General features: G+C 50.7%; 2 protein-coding genes across 2 annotated transcripts; one reads left to right on the forward strand and one right to left on the reverse strand.

Annotated features, from left to right (window-relative positions):
* Positions 1 to 9,222: 9,222 nt before the first annotated feature.
* Positions 9,223 to 10,137, reverse strand: LOC308052615 (olfactory receptor 14J1-like; the record flags this gene model as incomplete). The annotated part of the gene is made up of 1 exon (XM_080364673.1): positions 9,223 to 10,137. One exon carries the CDS (start codon positions 10,135 to 10,137, stop codon positions 9,223 to 9,225), a length of 915 nt encoding a protein of 304 aa, XP_080220799.1.
* Positions 10,138 to 19,510: 9,373 nt separating this feature from the next.
* Positions 19,511 to 20,443, forward strand: LOC308052611 (olfactory receptor 14J1-like; the record flags this gene model as incomplete). Its single annotated transcript, XM_080364671.1, has 1 exon — positions 19,511 to 20,443. The coding sequence occupies one exon, from the start codon at positions 19,511 to 19,513 to the stop codon at positions 20,441 to 20,443; it is 933 nt and encodes a 310-aa protein (XP_080220797.1).
* Positions 20,444 to 21,223: the final 780 nt, after the last annotated feature.

Consider the following 21,223-nt stretch of genomic DNA (forward strand, 5'->3'; position numbering starts at 1 on the left):
AGGCTTGGGGAAGAGCGGCTGGGAAGCTGCCCAGTGGAAAGAGACCTGGGGGTGTTGGTGACAGCAATTGAACATGAGCCAACGTGTGCCCAGGTGGCCAAAACTGCCACCAGCATCCTGACTTGTATCAGGAATAGAGTGTCCAGCAGGACCAGGGCCATGGTTGTGCTGAGGCTGCGCCTCAAATCCTGGGGTCAGTTTTGGACCCAACACAATTGAGGCACTGGGGTGAGTTCAGAGAGGGAACAGAGCTGGGGAAGGGTCTAGAGCACAGGTTTGATTGTGGGTTGTGGGACACTGGAACAGGCTGCCCAGGGGAGTGGTGAAGTCATCCAGGTCAATCAACAAGCTCTTCTTCACCATGAGTGTCATGTTCCATATAAAGCTGGAGACGCCTTTTCCAGCTAGTTCGTTCGCGTTTTCTGGATCCTCTGTTAGTTCTGTTCAGCAGTTCCATTCCACTAGGAGTTCAGTGTTCGTTCAGTTTTATAACATTTTGCAGTTTTTCAATTGGCCTTTGGGCCTCTCTGGCTTTTGCACTTGTACTTTCTCTTGCTGGAATCAGCAGTTCAGGACCAGGGTGCTCTCTTCTTTTGGGCTGCCTGTTCAGCACAACTGGAGTTATGTGGGGGATTGCACTGAGTATCACATATTTTACTTTATGTAAATAGAAATAGCATAAGGATATTATTAGTAGTAGTGTGTTTCTTTTATTATTTCTATTGCCTTTTTTTTTTTTTTTTTTTCTTTTCATAAACCCATAAGTTTCTCCCTTCCCTTTCAGTTCTCTCCCTTATCCCACTTGGGGACTGGGGGCAGGATGTGAGCAGCTCTCATGGTCTTGGTGGTTGTGGTGAAACCATAACAAGAAAGGGCAGTAGTAGCTCCAGAAATCCTGAAAATCGCTTTCCAAGATGATGGGAGGAGAGAAACAGCATGAGAAAGGAAAACCTTTCTCACTGCAGCTCTGGAGGTCCAGAGTGGAGCTCAGGCTCTGGAGGTCCAGAGTGGAGCTCAGGATCAAGAAATGTCACTCTGAGCGCAGTGCTGTGGTCATTCAGAGGGACTCTGGATCAGGCATGACTTTGTGTTTCCAGAACAGCTGGTGAGGATGGAGAGACAGCAGCACAGCTGGGGACACACTGGGCTGAGAACAAGTTGGGTAAGCGCATGGGGTGTCTGCAGCCTGTGGGGAAACAGCCACAGGCCTGGGACAGTGCAGGATGGACCATGGTGGACATGGCCAAGGGTGACACTGGATGTCCCTGCAAGAGCCAAGGTCTTTGTCCCCTTGGCTCTGGCTGATGTCTCTGCCAGTGAGGCCTAAGAAGAGACACATGATTGTCATGGCCATGGCACCCCATTGCCTCCTTGCACCCCCAGGGAGTGTCACACCATTGTCCTGCACTGGGCATCGCACTCCCCACAGCCCCAGGAAGAGCCCTGAGCCACATGTGAGGGACAGGATATTCCTTCCAGGGGCAGGGGCTCAAGGCTTGGCCATTGTCCTTCATCAGACAAGCCAAGGGCTTTCTCAGCATCAGAGCTGCTGCACTTTGCCTTTGTCTGATGCAATCACAGCCTCCAATTATCTGCTCTAACGAGTTCCTGAGAGGCTTTGTCAGTAACAGCCCTCAGTGGGGCCCATTAATTATCCAAGGCACTTTGGAGTTTGCTTTTAGCTTTGACTTCTTGAGCAGATTCTTCAGTCTGTCCTTGGTATCTGACGTTCATGGACTCAGCACCAAATATGCCATGGGGCTCATTAAAACACAGAAAGCCCTAACGAATCCATGTTTCTTTCTGTAATTTTCTTTAAACCTTCCAGACTTATAGAACTAACTGGAGAGGTTTCAATGGGACACTTGCTGATGAAGGTTTCAAAGAAGATTTCATAAAGGAGGGGTTTTCTTTCAAGGGTATTTTCTGTCATTTTTCAGTGTATGGAAGAAGTGACAGCAGCATTCTACACTGGACATTGATCCCGAGGGTCTCCTGGAGACATCTGGACAGGCAGGAGAACAGTCCTTGAGGCTGGACACTGTATGGACAACCTGGCTCCTCACCCCGACCCCCAGTCTGCCGGTTCCCTCATTGGCCACCAGAGATTGCATCACTTTTCCTCCATCAGACTTCTCCACTGAGCTCTGCAGGAGATGCTGCAGCTCCTGTGCACCAGCTCCACCTGCCCTCCTGTGCAAACACTGCACACTTCAATAAACAGCAAAACACTTTCCTCAGCTGTGTGTGTAAGTGGATCTGATGAGGTCCAGCATCCACAAGGGACACCCACACAAGAACTGGTTTAGACAGAGAGACAGGAGAGGATAGAAGTAAACACAATAAACGTGTTGACTGCCATGTCAATTAGAGCTCTGAAGAATGGGGCAAGTTTGTAACTCCCTGAAGCTCAAAGCAGAAACCAGACAGTTGAGAGGCCACAGAATGACCAAAGAGCAAGTGGAGGAGAAACCTGAGAGCACTGGGAAGGGCAAACGTCCAGACAGTGCTGGAAAGTTGTCCTTGGACAGGGACATTTAATCAGGAGAGGTGGGAACTCCTGAATGACGAGGGAGATGAAATACTAGAGTGTTGGTAATAGAAGTACAGGGGAAGACCAATGTTTCTTCTCCTTCCCTTGTTAAACTTCCCCATAAGTCCCTTTTTGTCTTTTTTCTTTTAAATTTTAATATGTTAAATATACAACTAAACAAAAATCTCCAATCAAAGAAAATAACAAACCAAACAAAATAAACAAGAACACCCACAAAACCAAAGCAAAACAAAAATCAAACCAACTAACCAAGAACAACAACCAAAAACAAAACTCAACTCAACCAACAAACCAACCAAACAAAAATACCAAAACAAAAAAACAACAACAAAAAAGTGGAGGTTTCCAGACAGACATCAGTCATCACTTGTCTCACCATAAACAGCCAGGGCCATTTTAGGGCCCCAGTGTACCTGAGGTGCTGGCCTGGGATTGGCATCTCTCACACAGACCTGGGGAGACCAGAGCACTTTGCAGTGCAGGTGTAGCCTGGTCAGGGGTTCCTGGGGCATCTACACTGGCTCCAGGTGTTTGTGTCCCTGGAGCTGAAGACATTTGTGTCCTAAATCCATCCCCAGTTCTGGAGAACTCTTTCCTTTCCCTACAAAGACTTTTAAATCAATCAATAAATAAGTAAGTAAATAAGTAAATAAATAAGTAAATAACTAAGTAAGCAAATAAGTAAACAAGTAAGTAAATAAATAAGTAAATAAATAAATACATAAATACATACATAAATATATACATACATACATAAAAAGAAATAAGAAAGAAAGAAAGAAAGAAGAAAGGAAAGAAAGGAAAGAAAGGAAAGGAAGGAAGGGAAGGAAGAGAGGAAGGGAGGGAGAGAGGGAGGGAGGGAGGAAGGAAGGAAGGAAGAAAGAAAAAGAAAGAAAGAAAGAAAGAAAAAGAAAGAAAGAAAGAAAGAAAGAAAGAAAGAAAGAAAGAAAGAAAGATAGTTGACACCTTCCTTTGCTTTGGATCTTTGTCTTCAGTTCCTCTTATTTTAATTGTCATTGACATCAACTGACATCTGATGGGCCTGCAGGCATGAAGCCAAGATCACGTTGTGTCTTGCACAGCGCCCCATGCCCTCTGAACTTTCCCTGCCCAGGACTCCTCACACGTTGCCCAGAGCGAGTCACACTGAGGTGTTGGCTGGTTCCCTGGCTGAGATGTTGGTTTAGATGGTCACCTACAGCACAGGTGGGTCCTGCCCCATCATCGCCTGCTCTGCTCCAGTCTGAAACAGAGCCCAACATCACAATGGGATCATGAGAGAACTGAGGTTGAAGGGGCCTCAGGAGTCTGCAGTCCAACCTGTCACCAACTGGGTCACACCAAGGTGTTCAAGCCTTGATTCAATCAGAGCTTTAGCAGGACTTGAGAAGTGATCATCCCTTTATACTGGGCACTGGTGAGGCTGCACCTTGAATCCTGGGGTCAGTTTGAGGCCCCTCATGGCAAGGAAGACATTGAGGTGCTGGAGAGAGTTCAGAGGAGGGTGACAAGGCTGGTGAAGGGTCTGGAGCACCAGTCTCACGAGAAGCGGTTGAGGGAGCTGGGGCTCTTCAGCCTGGAGAACAGGAGGCTGAGGGGAGACCTTGTTGCTGTCTACAACTACCTGAAAGGAGGTTTCATCATGGTGGGTGTTGGTCTCTTGTCCCAAGTAACAAGTCATAGGAAAAGATGAAGTGGCCTCAAGTTGCACACGAGAAGGTTTAGATTGGATATGAGGAAGAAATTCTTCAGGGAAAGGGTTTTGAAGCAACGGAACAGACTGCCCAGTGAGGTTGTGGAGTCACCATCACTGAAGGTGTTTAAAACACAGATAGATGGGGCTCTTAGGGACATGGTTTACTGCCAGATTTAGGTTATGGTTGGACTCGATGATCTTAAGGATTTCTTCCAACCACAATTATTCTATGATTCCATGATAAGTCATTTTTGCTATTTTCTTTCTCAGAGGACCATGCAGCCTCCCTGAGAGCCAGGACTTTTCTGAGGTGTTGGAGAGACGTCTCACGGTCACACCAGTCAGTTCCACCAGCCCCTGTCTGTCGCTTCCCAGACCAAACCTCTTCTCCATATCCCAACCTTCCAGGCGAGTTTCTGGGACACAGCAAATGCTGTCCAGGTCCCCTGGGACTGTTCAGAGAGAGCAGCTTGCCAACCTGTTGATGGGCTCTCTGTGCACCTCAAAGCTTTCCTGACCATTTTTCTCAATACCCTACTTGTACCCAACCTTTCTGGTCCTTAAGCTTTACATGAGGGGACTGAGAAGGGATGTGGGGATAGTGTAGAAAAAAGACTTTGTCAAACTGTCTTGGGAGGGCTGTTCTGGGCATCCCACAGTCAAGGATGAGGGTGCTGGAGAAAACAGCGGCATTGGTGAGAGGTCCAGGAGGAGAAGGCCTTGTGCCTGTCTACACTGGGGTAGAGCAGTGATGCATTCATGGGATGCCCATGTGAATAGGAAGGGGCCAAATGGCTCCAGGGGACAAAATGCCTTCCAGCCAGTTCTTTACCCATCGCAGATACACCATCCAGGCCATGAGCTGCAGCTTCTCCAGGAGATGCTGTGGGACACGGTGTCAAAGGCTTCACTGCAGTCTAAGGACACAACACCCACAGCCCGTGTGGCGGATTCACTCCCCACGACAGACTTTCCCTCATCTGCTCAGCGGTCACCTTGTCACAGAAGGAGATCAGGCTGGTCAAGCAGGACCTGCCTTTCATCAAGCCATGCTGATTTGGCCCCATTTCTCGTCTGGTGTGTGTGACCTCACAGTCCTTTCCCAGCCATGTTCCTGCTGTTGGCCAATCCCCTGCAGAGGCAGAAGTGATCTCACAGTGCCTCCCACAGCCATTGGCTTCCTACTGGACTATGAGTACCTGAGACACAAGTGACCATACGCCATCATACCCACCATCACCCTCCCTGTGGTCCAGTGTGTGAGCAGATCAAACTGAGCTGCTTTCATCAAATGTATCTGATAGATTTCCTATCAAGTTTTTGAGTGGAGAAACGTTCCTCCGAGGAGCTGCTGTATTTACTCTGGGGCATTTTATATCTCCAAGGAAAATATTCATGGAATCCTACAATAACGCAGGTTGGAAGAGACCCCCAAACACCATCTCTGTCCCACTGACCTTTATGTCACCCCAAGGAATGGCTGATTGCATTTGTGCTCACTTGGGTTCATCTCACCACATGCACACACTGGACATGCACATGATTACCTAGTATTTCATAGAATCAAGGAATCTCCTGAGTTGGAAGGATCCAAAGGATCGTGGCGTCCAACTCCTGTCCCTGCACAGGACACCCCACAGGTCACCCCGTGTGTCTGAGGACGTTGTCCAGTCTCTTCTTGAACACTGTCAGGTTGGGGCTGTGACACCTCCCTGTGAAGCCTGTTCAGTGTCCAGCACCTCTGGGGGAAGAACCTTTTCCTCATGTCCCACTGACCCTCCCCTGGCACACCCTTCTTCCATTGCCTTGGGTTCTGTCATTGGTCACCACAGAGAACAGATCAGTACCTTCCCTTCCTTCTCCCCTTGTGAGGAAGCTGTAGCCACCATGAGGTCTCCTTTTAGTCTTTTCTTCAGCTCTGATGGTGAGAAACCCCTTGGTTTGCTTTCTGAAGCAGAAAGAAGAAGCCATGACCTCCAGCCTCTTTCCCTGCAGGCTGCAGACACCCATCTCGCTTCCCCACCTGCTCTCACCCAGCATCTCTGCACCTTCACTGCTGTGTCTGCACCCTCACTGGCTGCTCTTTGGCACACAAATCATGGGCTGATGCAGCTCCCTCTGGGTCACCTCTTGCCCCACAGCACTGCCCTTCCAGTGACATTTCTTCCTCCTCATATCCATTCCTCACCTTCCAAGTAGACTTCTTTTTTATCTTTCCTGCTTCTTCCCACTATCAAGAAAAGCTCGACCATCTCATAAACTGCCCTTCATGCAGGGAACCCAACCCGTTAGGCTTCTTGTGCTTTTTTACCTGACCATAGAGAAGTCACCTTGCCATGATCTTCTAAATTCCATGAGTGCTGCTGGCCTTTCATCTTCTCTGACAGACACGACCATGTTCCTGCCCATGTCCCATCATGTTCTCAGGTGGGATGGACATGACAACCCATCTCTCTTCCTGGGTAGGGCCTGTGTGCCCTTGGGCAGAGGTTCTTTCCCAGCCATGTCCCTGCTGCTGGGCTGTCACCTCCAGAGACAGAACTGACCCCACTGTCCCCTTCACAGCCACAGGATTCTGACTGGATTATGAGTGTCTGAGACACAACTGACCTCAAAATACCAAATCCATCCATTCCCCTCCTTAGCACCCAGGACCTCACCAGACTGAAGCATGTTCTATACATTCCTACCCCTGCCCCTCTTTCCCACAGGTTGTAGACACCCATCTCGCTTCCTCACCTTGTTGAAATTTGTCAAATATATTTTCTACTAACACTGTGAGTTAAAAGCACTCCTCACTCGAACTCCTGTACTTCCATTAACCCCTTCTATATCTCTTCTTCTGCCTTACTTTTTTTTTTTTTTTTTTTTTTTTTCCTATTCTTCCACCTATTCTCTCTGCACAAACCTCTCCAAGGCAAAAATTCTGTCAAATCACAGAATAACTCAGGTTTGCAGAGAGCCCTTGTCTCACTCATCTTGTCTCACTCTCCTGCTCAGGGTGAACCAGGTGAGGTTGCTCAAGGCCTCCACCCAGGTTTGCATCATCCTCAAAGGCACTAAAGATTCACTCTGTTACATCATACAAGGGGAGAATAAAGATGTTCAACAGTGTTGTCCAAGTGCTGGTCACTGAGGGATGACACCAGTAACTGGCTGCATGAAGGACTTTGTACTACTGGTGATGTTTGGGCTTGATGGTTCAGCCAACTTCCCACCCAGCATCCACTTCTTGAGCCCCATCAGCACCACTCTGGCCAGAAGGAGACCATGGCTGAGCCTTGCAAACGCCCTGTGCACAACATGCCTTTCTTTCCCCTGTCCATTTGGGTTCAGCAATCCCTTCCTTGTCACTCACATTCCTGGAAATGGCTGTAGGAGGATGTGTCCCACCCACTTCCCAGGGAGGGAGGAAGGGTGGCCAGCCTGTAGTTATTCCAGTTCCTATTCCTGCTCTTCTTGAAGATGGGTTTGAGGTCTGAGATTTCTAAGGACCCCAGAGCCATTCTGGTTTCCTTGACACTTAGGAGAGCACAATCTGGAATCACAAGAAAGGGTGACAGAGCAGACTGGAGCACTTGCAGTGATCCTTTTCAAGGCAGCTGAGACGAATCTCACTGATCCAGTGGGGTTTGTTAATGGAGTCACACACAGAAATTTCATTTTCTGTCAGGCATCCATATCTGAGTTGGTCTCAGGACTCCTTGTTCACCCAGGGACTCTCAGAGACAGAGTCTGTCCCTATTACACACAGACAAAGGAGTCACAGTGTCCCTCTGGCCTCCTGTTGCCACTCCCAAAGGACGGGAGACACCTCAGCACTGCGCTGTGTCACCTGCTCTGCACTCATCTGACACGTCCCACGTCACGAGGAATGGACACAGGGAGCTCAGTTCAAGGAAGCACAACCCAGTGCTGCATTCAGGTGATTTCTCATAGGTTGTTCCTCCCAATATGAAGTGACCTCAGGACCTTGCCTCTCCCACAAGCCTTCACAGAATGGAAAGGAATAGTTTATGGTGTTTGTGCTCACTCAGGTTCATGTCACCTCACATACATGATGTGCGTGCTCACATCTCATCTGTACAAGGCAAACATGGACTGCTGAACTATTCATTGAGTGTCCATCCATGGAGAGAAAACAGCCTCTGTGGCTGAGAGGCCAGTGCTGGAAATGGTGGTTGTGAGGGGCCAGTCCATGGTGATTGAGGCTCCTTCTATGGAGTGTCCAGTGCACAGGGGCACAGCCCAGCCCCTGCTCTGCTGGTCCTGCAGATCTCTGGCAGGAGCCTGGCTGTGAGAGGACACTGCTGTGTGCCAGCCCTGCACACACACACTGTTCAGCTGCACAGTGGGGTTTGAATCTGTGGGACACTATTGTAAGCATATGCTTGAATATATAAACCATCGTGTACTGCCCTGAGGAGATCACCTTTCTCTGTAGAAAGACTGTTCTGACACCAGCTCTGTCACAGTAGTGCCCATTGCCTGTCCCTGCCTGCGCCCACAGCACTGACACACAGCAAGACGGTGACCAAGCTGCCAGAGCACTCAGGCCTTGCAGCAACACCAGGGATGAGAAGGAGAGGGTGGGAGTGGAACCAGAACAGATCTGGAAGAAAAAGCGCTGCTGCTCCCTGGCAGGGCTGGCAGGATGGACTCTTTTACTCTCCTACCATGGACAGGAACTGTCCCTGGAACTTCAAAAGGCCTTGCAGGAAGGATAAAGTGAAAATCATGTCACTACAGGACCCTTTACTTTGTTTAAATACACACAGATCATGGCTCCTCATTTACACAACCAAGGGTTCTAAAAGAAAAGCAGACAGTGGATTAGAAAGAGGCTGAAAATATCATTGCAATAAGAAAACAACGAATAACATGAGAAAATCCAGATGACAGATTGAGCCTGTAATTAGCTATATTAAAACTCCTGTGTAGAAGCAGATGAGCAGTTTTGCTTCAGAAAACACTAAGATATGAGTTTCCTCAGGGCATCCTTGAGCTCCTGGTTCCTCATGCTGTAGATGAGGGGGTTCACTGCTGGAGGCACCACCGAGTACAGAACAGACACTACCAGATCCAGGGAAGGAGAGGATATAGAGGGGGGCTTCAGGTGGGCAAATATGACACTGCTGAGGAACAAAGAGACCACGGCCAGGTGAGGGAGGCAGGTGGAAAAGGCTTTGTGCCGTCCCTGCTCAGAGGGGATCCTCAGCACAGCCCTGAAGATCTGCACATAGGAGAAAAGAATGAAAATAAAACACCCAAATAATATGAAGAGACTAACCACAATAAGCCCAAGTTCCCTGAGGTAGGAGTGTGAGCAGGAGAGCTTGAGGATCTGGGGGATTTCACAGAAGAACTGGCCCAGGGCATTGCCCTTGCACAGGGGCAGTGAAAATGTATTGGCCGTGTGCAGCAGAGCAGTGAGAAACCCAGTGGCCCAGGCAGCTGCTGCCATGTGGACACAAGCTCTGCTGCCCAGGAAGGTCCCGTAGTGCAGGGGTTTGCAGATGGCAACGTAGCGGTCGTACAACATGACCGTGAGAAGAGAATACTCTGAACCAAGCAAGAAACAAAAAAAGAAGGCCTGGGCAGCACATCCTGCATAGGAAATGACCCTGGAATCCCACAGAGAGTTGGCCACGGATTTGGGGACAGTGGTGGAGATGGTGCCCAGGTCGAGGAGGGAGAGGTTGAGCAGGAAGAAGTACATGGGGGTGTGCAGGTGCTGGTCACAGGCTATGGTGGTGATGATGAGGCCGTTGCCCAGAAGGGCAGCCAGGTAGATGCCCAGGAAGAGCCAGAAGTGCAAGAGCTGCAGCTCCCGTGTGTCTGTGAACGGCAGGAGGAGGAACTGGGTGATGGAGCTGCTGTTGGACATTTGCTGTTTCTGGTCATGGGGACCTGTCCAATGAGGAAAAGGCTGTGAGAAATTAGGGCAGAGTTCTCTGAGCAAAATGTGTTCCAGTTCTCATGGAAATCCCCTAGACTGACTTACCCTGTTCAGGTCCCTTTCATGAGCTGTGATTGGTGCTGGCTGGCGGTGTCATTGGCAAGAGGCATCTTTGTTGTGGACTATACTGAATTCAGTCCTGCCCTACAGCAACAGAAAAATAGAGAAATGAGGTGATCTCAGATTATATCAACTCGTGATATCCAAGTCCATTTGAGCACAGTCTCTCCCATTTCACTTAATGGCAGAGCAGAGCTGTAGACATCTTGTTCTGTTTATTTTATTCTAACTGCCCCACCACGGCTGAGAAGGTTTTGTTTGTTTGTTTGTTAAGGCAAAAATGCCTTAACAATGCCTTTCACTGCAAGTGAAACTTTGAGGGTGCTGACAGACAAAGGGACTGTCCCTTAGTGCAGAGTGGGGACAGCTGGTCTGTCCATCAGTCCTGGTCTCAGCTGCCCTGTGCCAGCACCTCTTTGAGCTGGAGGATGATCAGCCCCAGATGTTCCCCTGAGCAGAAACTGGACACCGCTGAGAGCAGAGCAGTACGGTTTCCAAGGGCTGATCTGCAAACCACTGACCGCTCTCATTGTACATGAACAGGATCTCAGCTCTGCCCTCCCAGCCAAGGACACTCCGGGCTCAGTGTTGCTGGGCTCTCCCAGGCAGGCTGAGCACTGACCCTGGCAGGCGGCAGAGTCCCTGCCTGGCACAGCCCTGGGGTGCAGGGACCCTGCTCTGCAGGACAGCCCTGGGCACCCCTGCCTGCACATTGACATTTACACCCCACAGCCACCCTGGGGAGAACGCAGCATTCACGTCTTGTCACTGACAGTGCAGAAGGCAATCCCTGCTCTGCAGCACATCCTCCCCTCTGATCAGAGAACCTCTGAGAGCTGTACTTACATCTCTCGCAGGCTCTGCAATGTGACAGCTTTTTGAGATCCTACCAAGATTTGCAGATTCAATGCCCTGCAGCCACAGGCTTCATATCTGAGTGGATTTCAATTTCAGTGACCTCTCAGCATCCTCCCAGCCCAGACTGCGTTTCCCTCTCTGTGCCTGTCTCCTGTGCCCTCGGTGCTGCAGGCAGAGCCCTCAGCCCTGCTGCGTGTGCAGAGGAGCTGCTCCTGGGCAGAGCTGTCTCTCTGCAGCGCTGCTGCTGCCATGAGCTCCCTGTGTCCCAGGAGCCCAGCCCAGCTCAGCAGCACAGGAGCAGCCCAAGGCGCTTTAATGACCCCTCTGGCGGGTTTGGTGCTGAGCCCATGGACCTCAGACCCTGAGGGGAAGCTGAAGAAACTTATCAGGAAGTCAAATTCAGATGTAAACTCCAAAGTTTCTTGTAGCGTTAATGGGTCCCACTGAGGGACACAACTGAGAAACTGTTCCCAGGATCTGGTTAGAGCAGAAAACTGGAGGCAGTGATGACAGGTCAGGAAAAGCAATGTAAAGGATTCTCTGATGATCAGTAAACCTGGACGTGTTTCACTAATCAAAGGGCCAAGCCCTGACGCCCCAGCCCTGGAAAGTCAGATCCTGTCCCTCCCATGTTGCCCAGGGCCCTTCTTGGACAGTGTGATGTGGGGCTGTGCAAGGCCAAGGGCAGGACTATGGTCCCACACCTCCCAGGTTCCTGGCTGGGGACAAGGAGGCCATGAGGCCCCTGTGCTGCAAGGACAAGGTGTCTCCTCACAGGCATCAGAGGTGCAGACAACAGCCATAGCCAAGGGGAGAAGGAGCTCATGTCTGGTGGGGCTTTCAGCCTCTTTACATCCCATGATCACCTCCACGACAGCCTGTCCTGTGCTGTGGCATCCCCTGCACCTCTTTCCCTGCAGGCTGGAGACATCCCCCCTGCTGCCCCACCTTGCTCCTGTCTGAGCATCTTCCTTCCTTTGCTGAGATCTCTCCATCCTCCCCAGCTGCTCCTTGAAGCACAAAGCCTTGGGCTGATGCAGACTCCCTCTGCTGACCTGCTCCACCACAGCACTGCCCTTCCACTCACATTCCTTTCTGCTCATGGCCAGCCTGGACCTCCCCAGCTGCACTCTGTCCCTTTGCTTCATTCCAATTCTGTTTCCCACTATGCAGAAACCTCCACCACCTCTGAAACCGCCCTTCAAGCACTCTCAGGCTACTCCTGCACTGCTGCAGCCTCCCCAGCGCTGCTGGGCCAAAGCAGCCCAGGTCCCTCAGCACCCCACACCATGTGCACAAGGTGCTGAACCTGCCTTGGCACAGCCCTGCACTCTGCAGTTCCTCCCTGCTGCTCCAGACTGGGAAGCCGCACACTGGCACACACCCGTGTGTGTGGGTCACACCAGTGCTGAACAGAATGGGATGAGAACTGCAGGTGTCTGGGTCCCCACGCTCCACCTCATGCAGCCAAGACTTTGCCATGTAAGCCCAGTACAGGATAACAGTGTGTTGGCTCTTACAAACTACTTGATCGTGGAGAAGAAATGGAAGAAATACTCTCAGTAACCTGAGGAAGACACCAGTCAATGAGTACGTTCCTATGGGGAACTGTAATTGTCCTGACATTCACTGGCCAGGCAAAGCTGCAGCTGCCAACAGTCCAAAGGATCTTGGGCCAACTGCTTAACATGTCTGCCTGATGGGCCAACAAGGGTGATGCTCACCTGGATCTGGAACTGGGAAACAAGGAAACCCTGGTGAGGGATGTGAACATCAGTGTCCACCTTGGCTGTTGTGACCAGGAGACAGTGGGGTCCCAGGCACCAGAGGGGAGGGAGGAAGGCCAGCAGCAGAGCACAGGCTGGTGGAATCCAGAGGAGAAGACTTGGAAATAATGGGGAATTGTGGGCAAAGTGGTGACATGGAAGTAGATCTGAAGAGTGAAGGAGCTCAGGAAATCTGATAATCCTTACAGGACAGGCTGCTCCAAGCACAAGAATGATCTCTCCAAGTACCCATGAACAGAAGCATTTATCTCATGAGGCTGCTCCTCTGCACTGATGGAGCTGCAGGGCACAAAGGCAGCACACAGGAGGTGGGAGCAGGAGAAGCTGCAAAGGAAGAATTTAGAAACCTTGTCCATGGATGTGGGGATGATGACAAAGCTGCCCTGGACTTGATACCTGCACGGGAAGGGCAGCAAGATGAGCTGACAGAGCTTCACTTGCAGTAAGAGAATAGACAGGGTGAACGTGGCCCTGCTGCTGAACTTCCTAAGGGTAGAATCAGACGGGACTGAGGTTCTTCATGGCTTCTTTGCCTCCATCTTCACCAGCAAGGTCTCCTGGGACTTTGTTCCTGAAGGCAGGAGTCTGGAGAACACCCAGCAGTGGATGGGGCTCAAGTCAGGGGTGACCTGAGCAAACTCAGACACCGTTACAGAACAGGAGATGGGTCACTTGACCAGCTCCTGAACACAAGTGTCACTGTGCTGTGGCACCTGAGATTGCCAGGAACACCCATCTCTTGGTCCAGAGGAGTGTGACTCCTCTTGAGGTGTCCTGGCCTGTCTCCTCACTCACATGGTAATTTAGGCACCCACTTTTCTGACATATTCAGTCTTTATCAGGAGACGCTCCATATCGATATGAACTGGAGTCTGCTGATACCACCTGTTCTGGAAAGAGAGGGAAGGGCGATCAGGGAAGGGAATGGAAGAAATTTGGCTTTATTACTATTTATTATGCAAATGCTCTCTGTTTGGCTGTTCCTGAAATCTCCCGAATCATCCACACCAGACTTGAAGCCTTTAGGATAATGATGCACAGAGTCTTGGCTTGTAGGAGCATTTTCGATGTTAATAAGCCCTCTGCTGCCATGATCCTGAACTGCAGATACTGAAAGAATGAACAAACCTCTAATGAAGTGAGAGGCAGAAGCAAACCCCAAGTTTCTGAGGGTGTTTGGACCCCATGAAGGGCCATCACTGACACAGCTGTGAAGGAAACAACCAGTGCAGGTCCCTGTCCCTGGAGGCTGGTGAAGGGAAGACTTGGAGACACTGGTTCCAGGTGGTGAGGGCCATGTGGAGGTGTCTCTGATGCCATGTCAGCCCCTGATGCTTGTTCATCACCAGAATGGCTGAGCCCTGACCCCTGGGACCTGGTAGATCTTTCTCCAATGTTTTTCAAGGCTTTTCCTCTGGACAGTGTGAGTGGTTTGTATTTTGGGGGTGGTGTTTATGTCAAGTGCTGTTGCTTTAACTGCAAGGCTCTGGTGTTCTGTGGAATTGGAAATGCCCGTGAATTCCTCATAACTCATCTAGCTTCTTTCATACACCTGGCAATGGTCACCAGTCACCTCAATGTCCCAGTCCCACACTTGCTTGGATCCCCTATTTGGATCCATACCCATCACTCCAGGAGGTTCATGGATCCACCAGGCTCATGGTTGATTCCTGAGGACCATCCAAGTGTGGGCAGTGTAAGAGAGGAGCAGAGCAGGGTCAGCTCATGGGCCATGACTGAGCACAGCCACCCCAGCAGCAGCCGTTCCCCATCTCCCAGGCACAGCCCTGCCCACAGCATGCAAATGGCACTGCCATACATGATTAGCCCAAGAGAGGCCTTTCTTCCTTCCACATTCCCAGGAAAATCTTCCTCCTGTTCCTCCTCCACCTGCAGACATCAACTGCTTTCCATTGCTGGGCTCAGACATGGCTGGAAGGGTTCACTGAAGCCATCAGCCATCTCATTGCTTCTCCCTACATGCCCTGACCCTCTCCCACACCTACAATGGTCAATCACGGCTGCTCAGGCCTCCCGCTCTTCAGAAGAGGCCTCGAGCTTCTTAGTTCTTCCTGGTGCTTATTATGAACTTCCTTGCTCTCTCCAGAATTCATGGTTACATTTCTTGTCCATAACAGCCTCTTTATGACCATGTCTCACTAAATGGTTGTGTTTGTATGATCATTTGTGCAGAAAGGGCAGTCACAGGACAGCACCCAATATGTCAAAACTGATGCCCAGTGAAATGCCGTAAAGCCCCGACGAGTTCCCCCTGTGTCGGTGTCTCTCCTGGAAGGAGTCTGTCCCGAGAAGGGGATCCAGCTCCTGCCACTCTCTGCAGAGGCACATGAGCAGTGTCCATCACCTGGGGACACAAAGGGCGACGTTTGCCAGACCACCCTACATCTGAACCACTTAGATGTGTGCTTGTGGATGGGGTATGGAGCCTTATAGTGCAAATACCTATTTAATTGTCATTGCCAGAGAAGCGACCACAGATACAGAGTACTATTTAACAGATATGGAAATATAAGCATGTTAAACTTTTGTTTTTCTTTAACAACTGACATTCCTACACAAATTGCACAAACACCTGAAGGATTATTCATGCCTTTTAACATGATTATCCACAGAAGGCCACCAGCTTTGCTTCTCAGGAAATGGGATCCAGAGTCCAAGGGCAGGATGGTTTGGGCTCTGTGCTGGGATCTGGAAACTGAAACGTGCTCCCATCTCCCAGCCCCCTGCCCTCCTGAGTGAGGGTGTGAGACATTCTGCCAGCGAGGGCTGAACTCACAGCCATGACCAGTATCTTATGTCCAACTGCAGCCAACGGTGTCCTGCCAGCTCGGGATTGGAGCTTCCATTGCTGGAGGTGTTTAAAAGATGTGGAGATGTGGCGATGAGGGATATGGTTTGGCGGAGTACTTGGGAGTGTTAGATTTACGGTTTGACTCCATGTTCTTAAGGGTCTTTTCCAGCCTAAATGATTCTATGATGCTATGATTCTATGATTTGGGTTGAAACTATTTCAGTTCCATCACCTCCAGGTTCCCTCAGAGACGGCTGTTGTGTGGCACAACTGTCCTGGCTCTCCAGGCAGGTTGGGCACTGGGTTGGTGTCTGCATTGGCAGTTTTCCCCTTCCTGGGGTAAAAGGCTGTTGAGCAGAGACAGTTGTAGAGATTTGGGTCACAGGGGTTTGCAGCAATCCTGTCAAACTCTGAGCAGGATGAGCTTTGGAGCCCAGGAAAAATGGAGATGCTCTGAAGGATGTTTGTGAACATCCATAACAGTAACAGGGAACGCCTTATTCTCACTGATAATCATGATGACCTAAATCTCTTTAATTTCATTCCTTACAATCATTCTTGCTTTTCAAAACATCTACTACACCTCAGTAGTTGAGTCTTGAAAGAAGTTCTTAGAACCATGATTTTTCTCTCACTTTTTTTTTTTTTTTTTAATCATGTACAGACTACAATTCTTGGACAGAATTACCCCAAAATCATGGTACGTTCAAAACGTTTCCCCCTTTTTCTTTTTTTTTTTTTTTTTTTTTTTTTTCCTGGTGTAAGGTGTTGTTGGCACAGGAGAATAGGTTTTTTTGATACAAAGAAGGCAAATGAACAGATCCCAGGTCAGTGCAAAGGCACAAAGGAAGCCAGAATCTTCATGTGTGTGCACTGACCTGGTACCAAGTGTCCAAGAGCCCATATGTGCAAAGGCTTTGGTGCAGAGCACAGACATGACATGGCCAAAGATTGGTGAATGTCTCTCTAGACCTAGGAGTGTAAAACCAGAACAAAATGCCTAAATACCTTTAACTGAAGATATTCCTTCCACAGTTTTCAAAAATTAGATACTTTGCTATAACATTCCTGGTGTCCTGTCTAATGATGGGACAAGAAAATATGATTCTCATAGCAATTTAATTTGTAGTATGAAAAATACAATGCTGGTGAGAAGTGTTTCTGCAGAGGAGAGAGAATCAACATCACTGATTACTTCAGATTGTTTGAAAGGATGTGCCCCTGGAGCCCCAGGGACACCTGGAGGAGCCCAGAGGGGACAGAGGAAGTGACATCATGGGCTGCTCCTGTGGTGCTGAGCTGGGCTGGGCTCCTGGGACACAGGGAGCTGATGGCAGCGGCAGCGCTGCAGAGAGACAGCTCTGCCCAGGAGCAGCTCCTCTGCACACGCAGCAGGGCTGAGGGCTCTGCCTGCAGCACCGAGGGCACAGGAGACAGGCAGAGAGAGGGAAAGGCAATGTGGGGAGTTGGTTGCTGAGGGCTCATTGAGAGACCAGTCTTCACAGTTCTAACACGGTAAGTCTCTGGCTGTAGGACAATGCAGCTGCATTTCCTGGAGGGATCTCCTAAAGATGATACATCTCACAATTTACAGGATCTGTCAGGGTTCTATCACTGTATTTCTCATGTAGAGGACGAGAACATGGTCCAGAGCAGCGCTTCCCTGCTGCACTGTCAGAGGGAAAGGGCATGATGGCAGCTTCTGCTGAGGGTGATTGCAGGGGGAGCACCCAGGGGTGCCCAGGGCTGTCCTGCAGAGCAGGGTCCCTGCACCCCAGGGCTGTGCTGGGCAGGGACTCTGCCGCCTGCCAGGGTCAGCGCTCAGCCTGCCCGGGGTTATCCCAACAACAAGGAGGGGAGAAGCTGTGGGGAAGAAGCGACCCCCAGCAGGGAAGGGTCGTTCTGCTGCTTGTCTACAGGTATTACTTTAAAGATAAGGACATTACCTGAGTCTGCCCTTTCAGTTTCCTATTCCAAGACTGTAGCTGGGGGCGGGGAGTAGCATGTGTGAAAGGATAAAATGAAAACGAGCTCTCATGCTGAAAAAAGTCACTGAGACTCCTGAACTGCAACTCTGAGTGATCAGTACATCTGCCAGAAGGCTCATGACATCCCTTCACCACCCCTCTGCCTGTGCACAGCACCTGCATCACCTTGGCTGGATCCGTCAGCCTTAGTCTGACCTTTCCTGTTTTCCAGCCTGCAGACAGGAAGATGCCCCCAGGCAGTGCCCTGTGAACAGGCAGGATCTGTAGGGCCAGGGGGAGGGCACAGAGGGTGGGATGGTCTGTGAGCACTGACAGGGAACAGACATGGACAGGGAAACATCTCCCAGGGGAGAATCTCCAGGCAGCAGGGAAATGATCAGAAATGAGAGGAAACCAAACCCAGAATTGTTATGGGAGGGAGAAGAGAGAAAAGTCCCTGTGACCCCCTGCAGGTCAGATCCCTCCTGTGGGCAGCCCCCTGGCCTCCTGTCCCACCCAGCAAAGCCTCTGCCCTCAGAGCTGGGGGCTCCAAGGCATGAAGCAGCTCCTGTGCAGCCAGAGCTGCAGTTCCTCTGCAGAGCACAGGGGCTGAGAGCAGCTGCCTGGCACTGTTGGTGTCTGGGAGGTGGCTGCACAGCTAGGGAAGGGGGACGCTGTCTGAGTGCCCGGCTGCCTCTGCCCTGGCCTCTCTCACCCCCACCCTCAGCGCATTTTCCTTCTTGCTCCCCTGCTCTGGGTCACTGCTGTTGGGATCTTGTTCTTGCTGTCAGGCTCTCTGGGGATGGCAGTTTCAGCTGCAGAGTCACAGCCTGATCTTGTGGGTCCTTTCCTGCAGGTGTGTCCATGGGCACACGTGTCCCAGCTTTGCTCTGACCTGTGGGCTGTGGGCAATGCAGTCTGTGGGGCTGGGCAATGAGCTGAGTCTCCCTCAATCAAATGCCATCATTAGGACCCTGTCTCCTTGGGGTTTTCTTCCAAGCTGTGAGCTTTCCTCCAGGAAACAAACCTGTCCTACAGCGTCTCTGTGTTATGTGAAAGTCCCACAGAGAAGCACAGAGATGCTACAACAGATAAAATGCTGTTTGGTTTGTGAAATGAGCCCTGTCTGTCCTGAGATAAACATGGAGTGCTGAGACTTAGGAAAGTTTAGGACACGTCATGGTCTGAGGTGGGTCCCTCTGCTCTCAGCAGTGCCTGGTGGATTTCAGGGTAACATGGGAGTGTGATCAGGCCCCATCTCAGAAAGGTGCCTGCCCAGGGCAGCTGGAGCAGGACACAGGGACAGAGCAGCTGCCCTCACTCTGCACTGACCCACAGGCATCCTCTGGTCTCGCAGGACTCACTCTGTTCTCCCTGAGTGCAGCAGAAAGGCTGAGGGTTTCTGACACCCAACAACACTGCCCAGAGTGGGAGGGGAGAAGGAGCTGTAGAAACACCAAACCTCTCAAACTCAGTTTCTCAGGCCTGGGGGTACAGATGCTGACAGTCCCTTCTGCACCAGGAGCGGTTCCAGCTGACAAAGCTGAACCCCAGGACTGGCCCCGGCCCACCCGATCACACAGGGTCAGGCTGACTCCTCAGGAGCCCCTGGGCACAGACCCTGCTCTTCATTGCACACTCATCAAGCACCGAGCAGGGCTCAGACAGGACATTCTCCTGGAAAAAGAAAAGTGTCTCTTTGTGTGACAGGGTGTGAGGATCTGTGGGAAATGGTTTTGATTATTCACAGAAAAGTCTCATCTAAACCTTCCCTATCTTTTCCTCCTATGACAGGTCCTCATGCCCCCAGGCAGCAAATGTCCAACAGCATCTCCATCACCCAGTTCCTCCTCCTGCCGTTCACAGACACACGGGAGCTGCAGCTCTTGCACTTCTGGCTCTTCCTGGGCATCTACCTGGCTGCCCTCCTGGGCAACGGCCTCATCATCACCACCATAGCCTGTGACCAGCACCTCCACACCCCCATGTACTTCTTCCTGCTCAACCTCGCCCTCCTCGACCTGGGCACCATCTCCATCATTGTCCCCAAATCCATGGCAAACTCTCTGTGGGATACCAGGGCCATGTTCTATGCAGGATGTGCTACACAACTCTTTTTGTTTGTCTTTTTAATTTCAGCGGAGTTTTATCTCCTTACTATCATGTCCTATGACCGCTACGTTGCCATCTGCAAACCCCTGCACTACGGGACCCTCCTGGGCAGCAGAGCTTGTGTCCACATGGCAGCAGCTGCCTGGGCCACTGGGTTTCTCACTGCTCTGCTGCACACGGCCAATACATTTTCACTGCCCCTGTGCAAGGGCAATGCTGTGGACCAGTTCTTCTGTGAAATGCCCCAGATCCTCAAGCTCTCCTGCTCACACTCCTACCTCAGGGAACTTGGGCTTGTTATATTTGGTGCATCTGTATTCTTTGTATGTTTTCTGTTCATTGTGGTGTCCTATGTGCAGATATTCAGGACCGTGCTGAGGATCCCCTCTGAGCAGGGACGGCACAAAGCCTTTTCCACCTGCCTCTCTCACCTGGCTGTGGTCTCTCTGTTCATCAGCACTGTCATGTTTGCCCACCTGAAGCCCCCCTCCATCTCCTCCACATCCCTGGACCTGGTGGTGTCTGTTCTGTACTCGGTGGTGCCTCCAGCAGTGAACCCCCTCATCTACAGCATGAGGAACCAGGAGCTCAAGGATGCCCTGTGCAAACTCATATCCCTCTGGTTTCTGAAGCAATAAACTGGCCATCTTGTTTACAGGAGTATTAATGTAGCTAATTACAAGCCCAGCCTGTCAACTGGATTTTGTTGTGGTGTTGGTTGTTTTCTTATTGTGATAATCTTGTCAACACCTTTCTAATTCACTGCTGGCTTTTCTTTTATAACTGTTGGCTGCTTAAATGAGCAGCAGTGCTCTCCTTCTCTCTAAACATCATAAAAGGCTCTTTAGTGACTTGTTTTTCACTATATCCTTCCTGCAAGGGCTTTTTGGAGCTGCAGGGACAGTTCCTGTGGGTGGGGGGAAGGGAAAACAGCTCTGGCATGTCAGCCCTGCCAGGGAGCAGCAGGGCTTGTTCTTCCAGAGCTGTTCTGGTTCCACTCCACACTCTCCTTCTCATCCCTGGTGTTGCTGCAAGGCCTGAGTGCTCTGGCACTTGGTCACCGTCCTGCTGTGTGTCAGTGCTGTGGGCGCAGCCAGGGCAATGGGCACTTGTGTCACAGAACTGGCCTCACAACAGCCTTTCCAGATAGAAAGGTGATCTCCTCAGGGCAACACATGATGGTTTATATCTTCAAGCATATGCTTACAATAGTGTCCCACAGATTCAAACCCCAGTGTACAGCTGAACAGTGTGTGTGTGCAGGGCTGGCACACAGCAGTGTCCTCTCACAGCCAGGCTCCTGCCAGAGACCTGCAGGACCAGCAGAGCAGGGGCTCGGCTGTGCCCCTGTGCACTGGACACCCCACAGAAGCTGCCCCAGGGCATCACCATGGACTGGCCCCTCTTAACCACCATTT

This window comes from Nesoenas mayeri, assembly GCF_963082525.1.
Source record: "Nesoenas mayeri genome assembly, contig: SCAFFOLD_41, whole genome shotgun sequence".
In the NCBI taxonomy this organism is placed as follows: Eukaryota; Metazoa; Chordata; class Aves; order Columbiformes; family Columbidae; genus Nesoenas; species Nesoenas mayeri.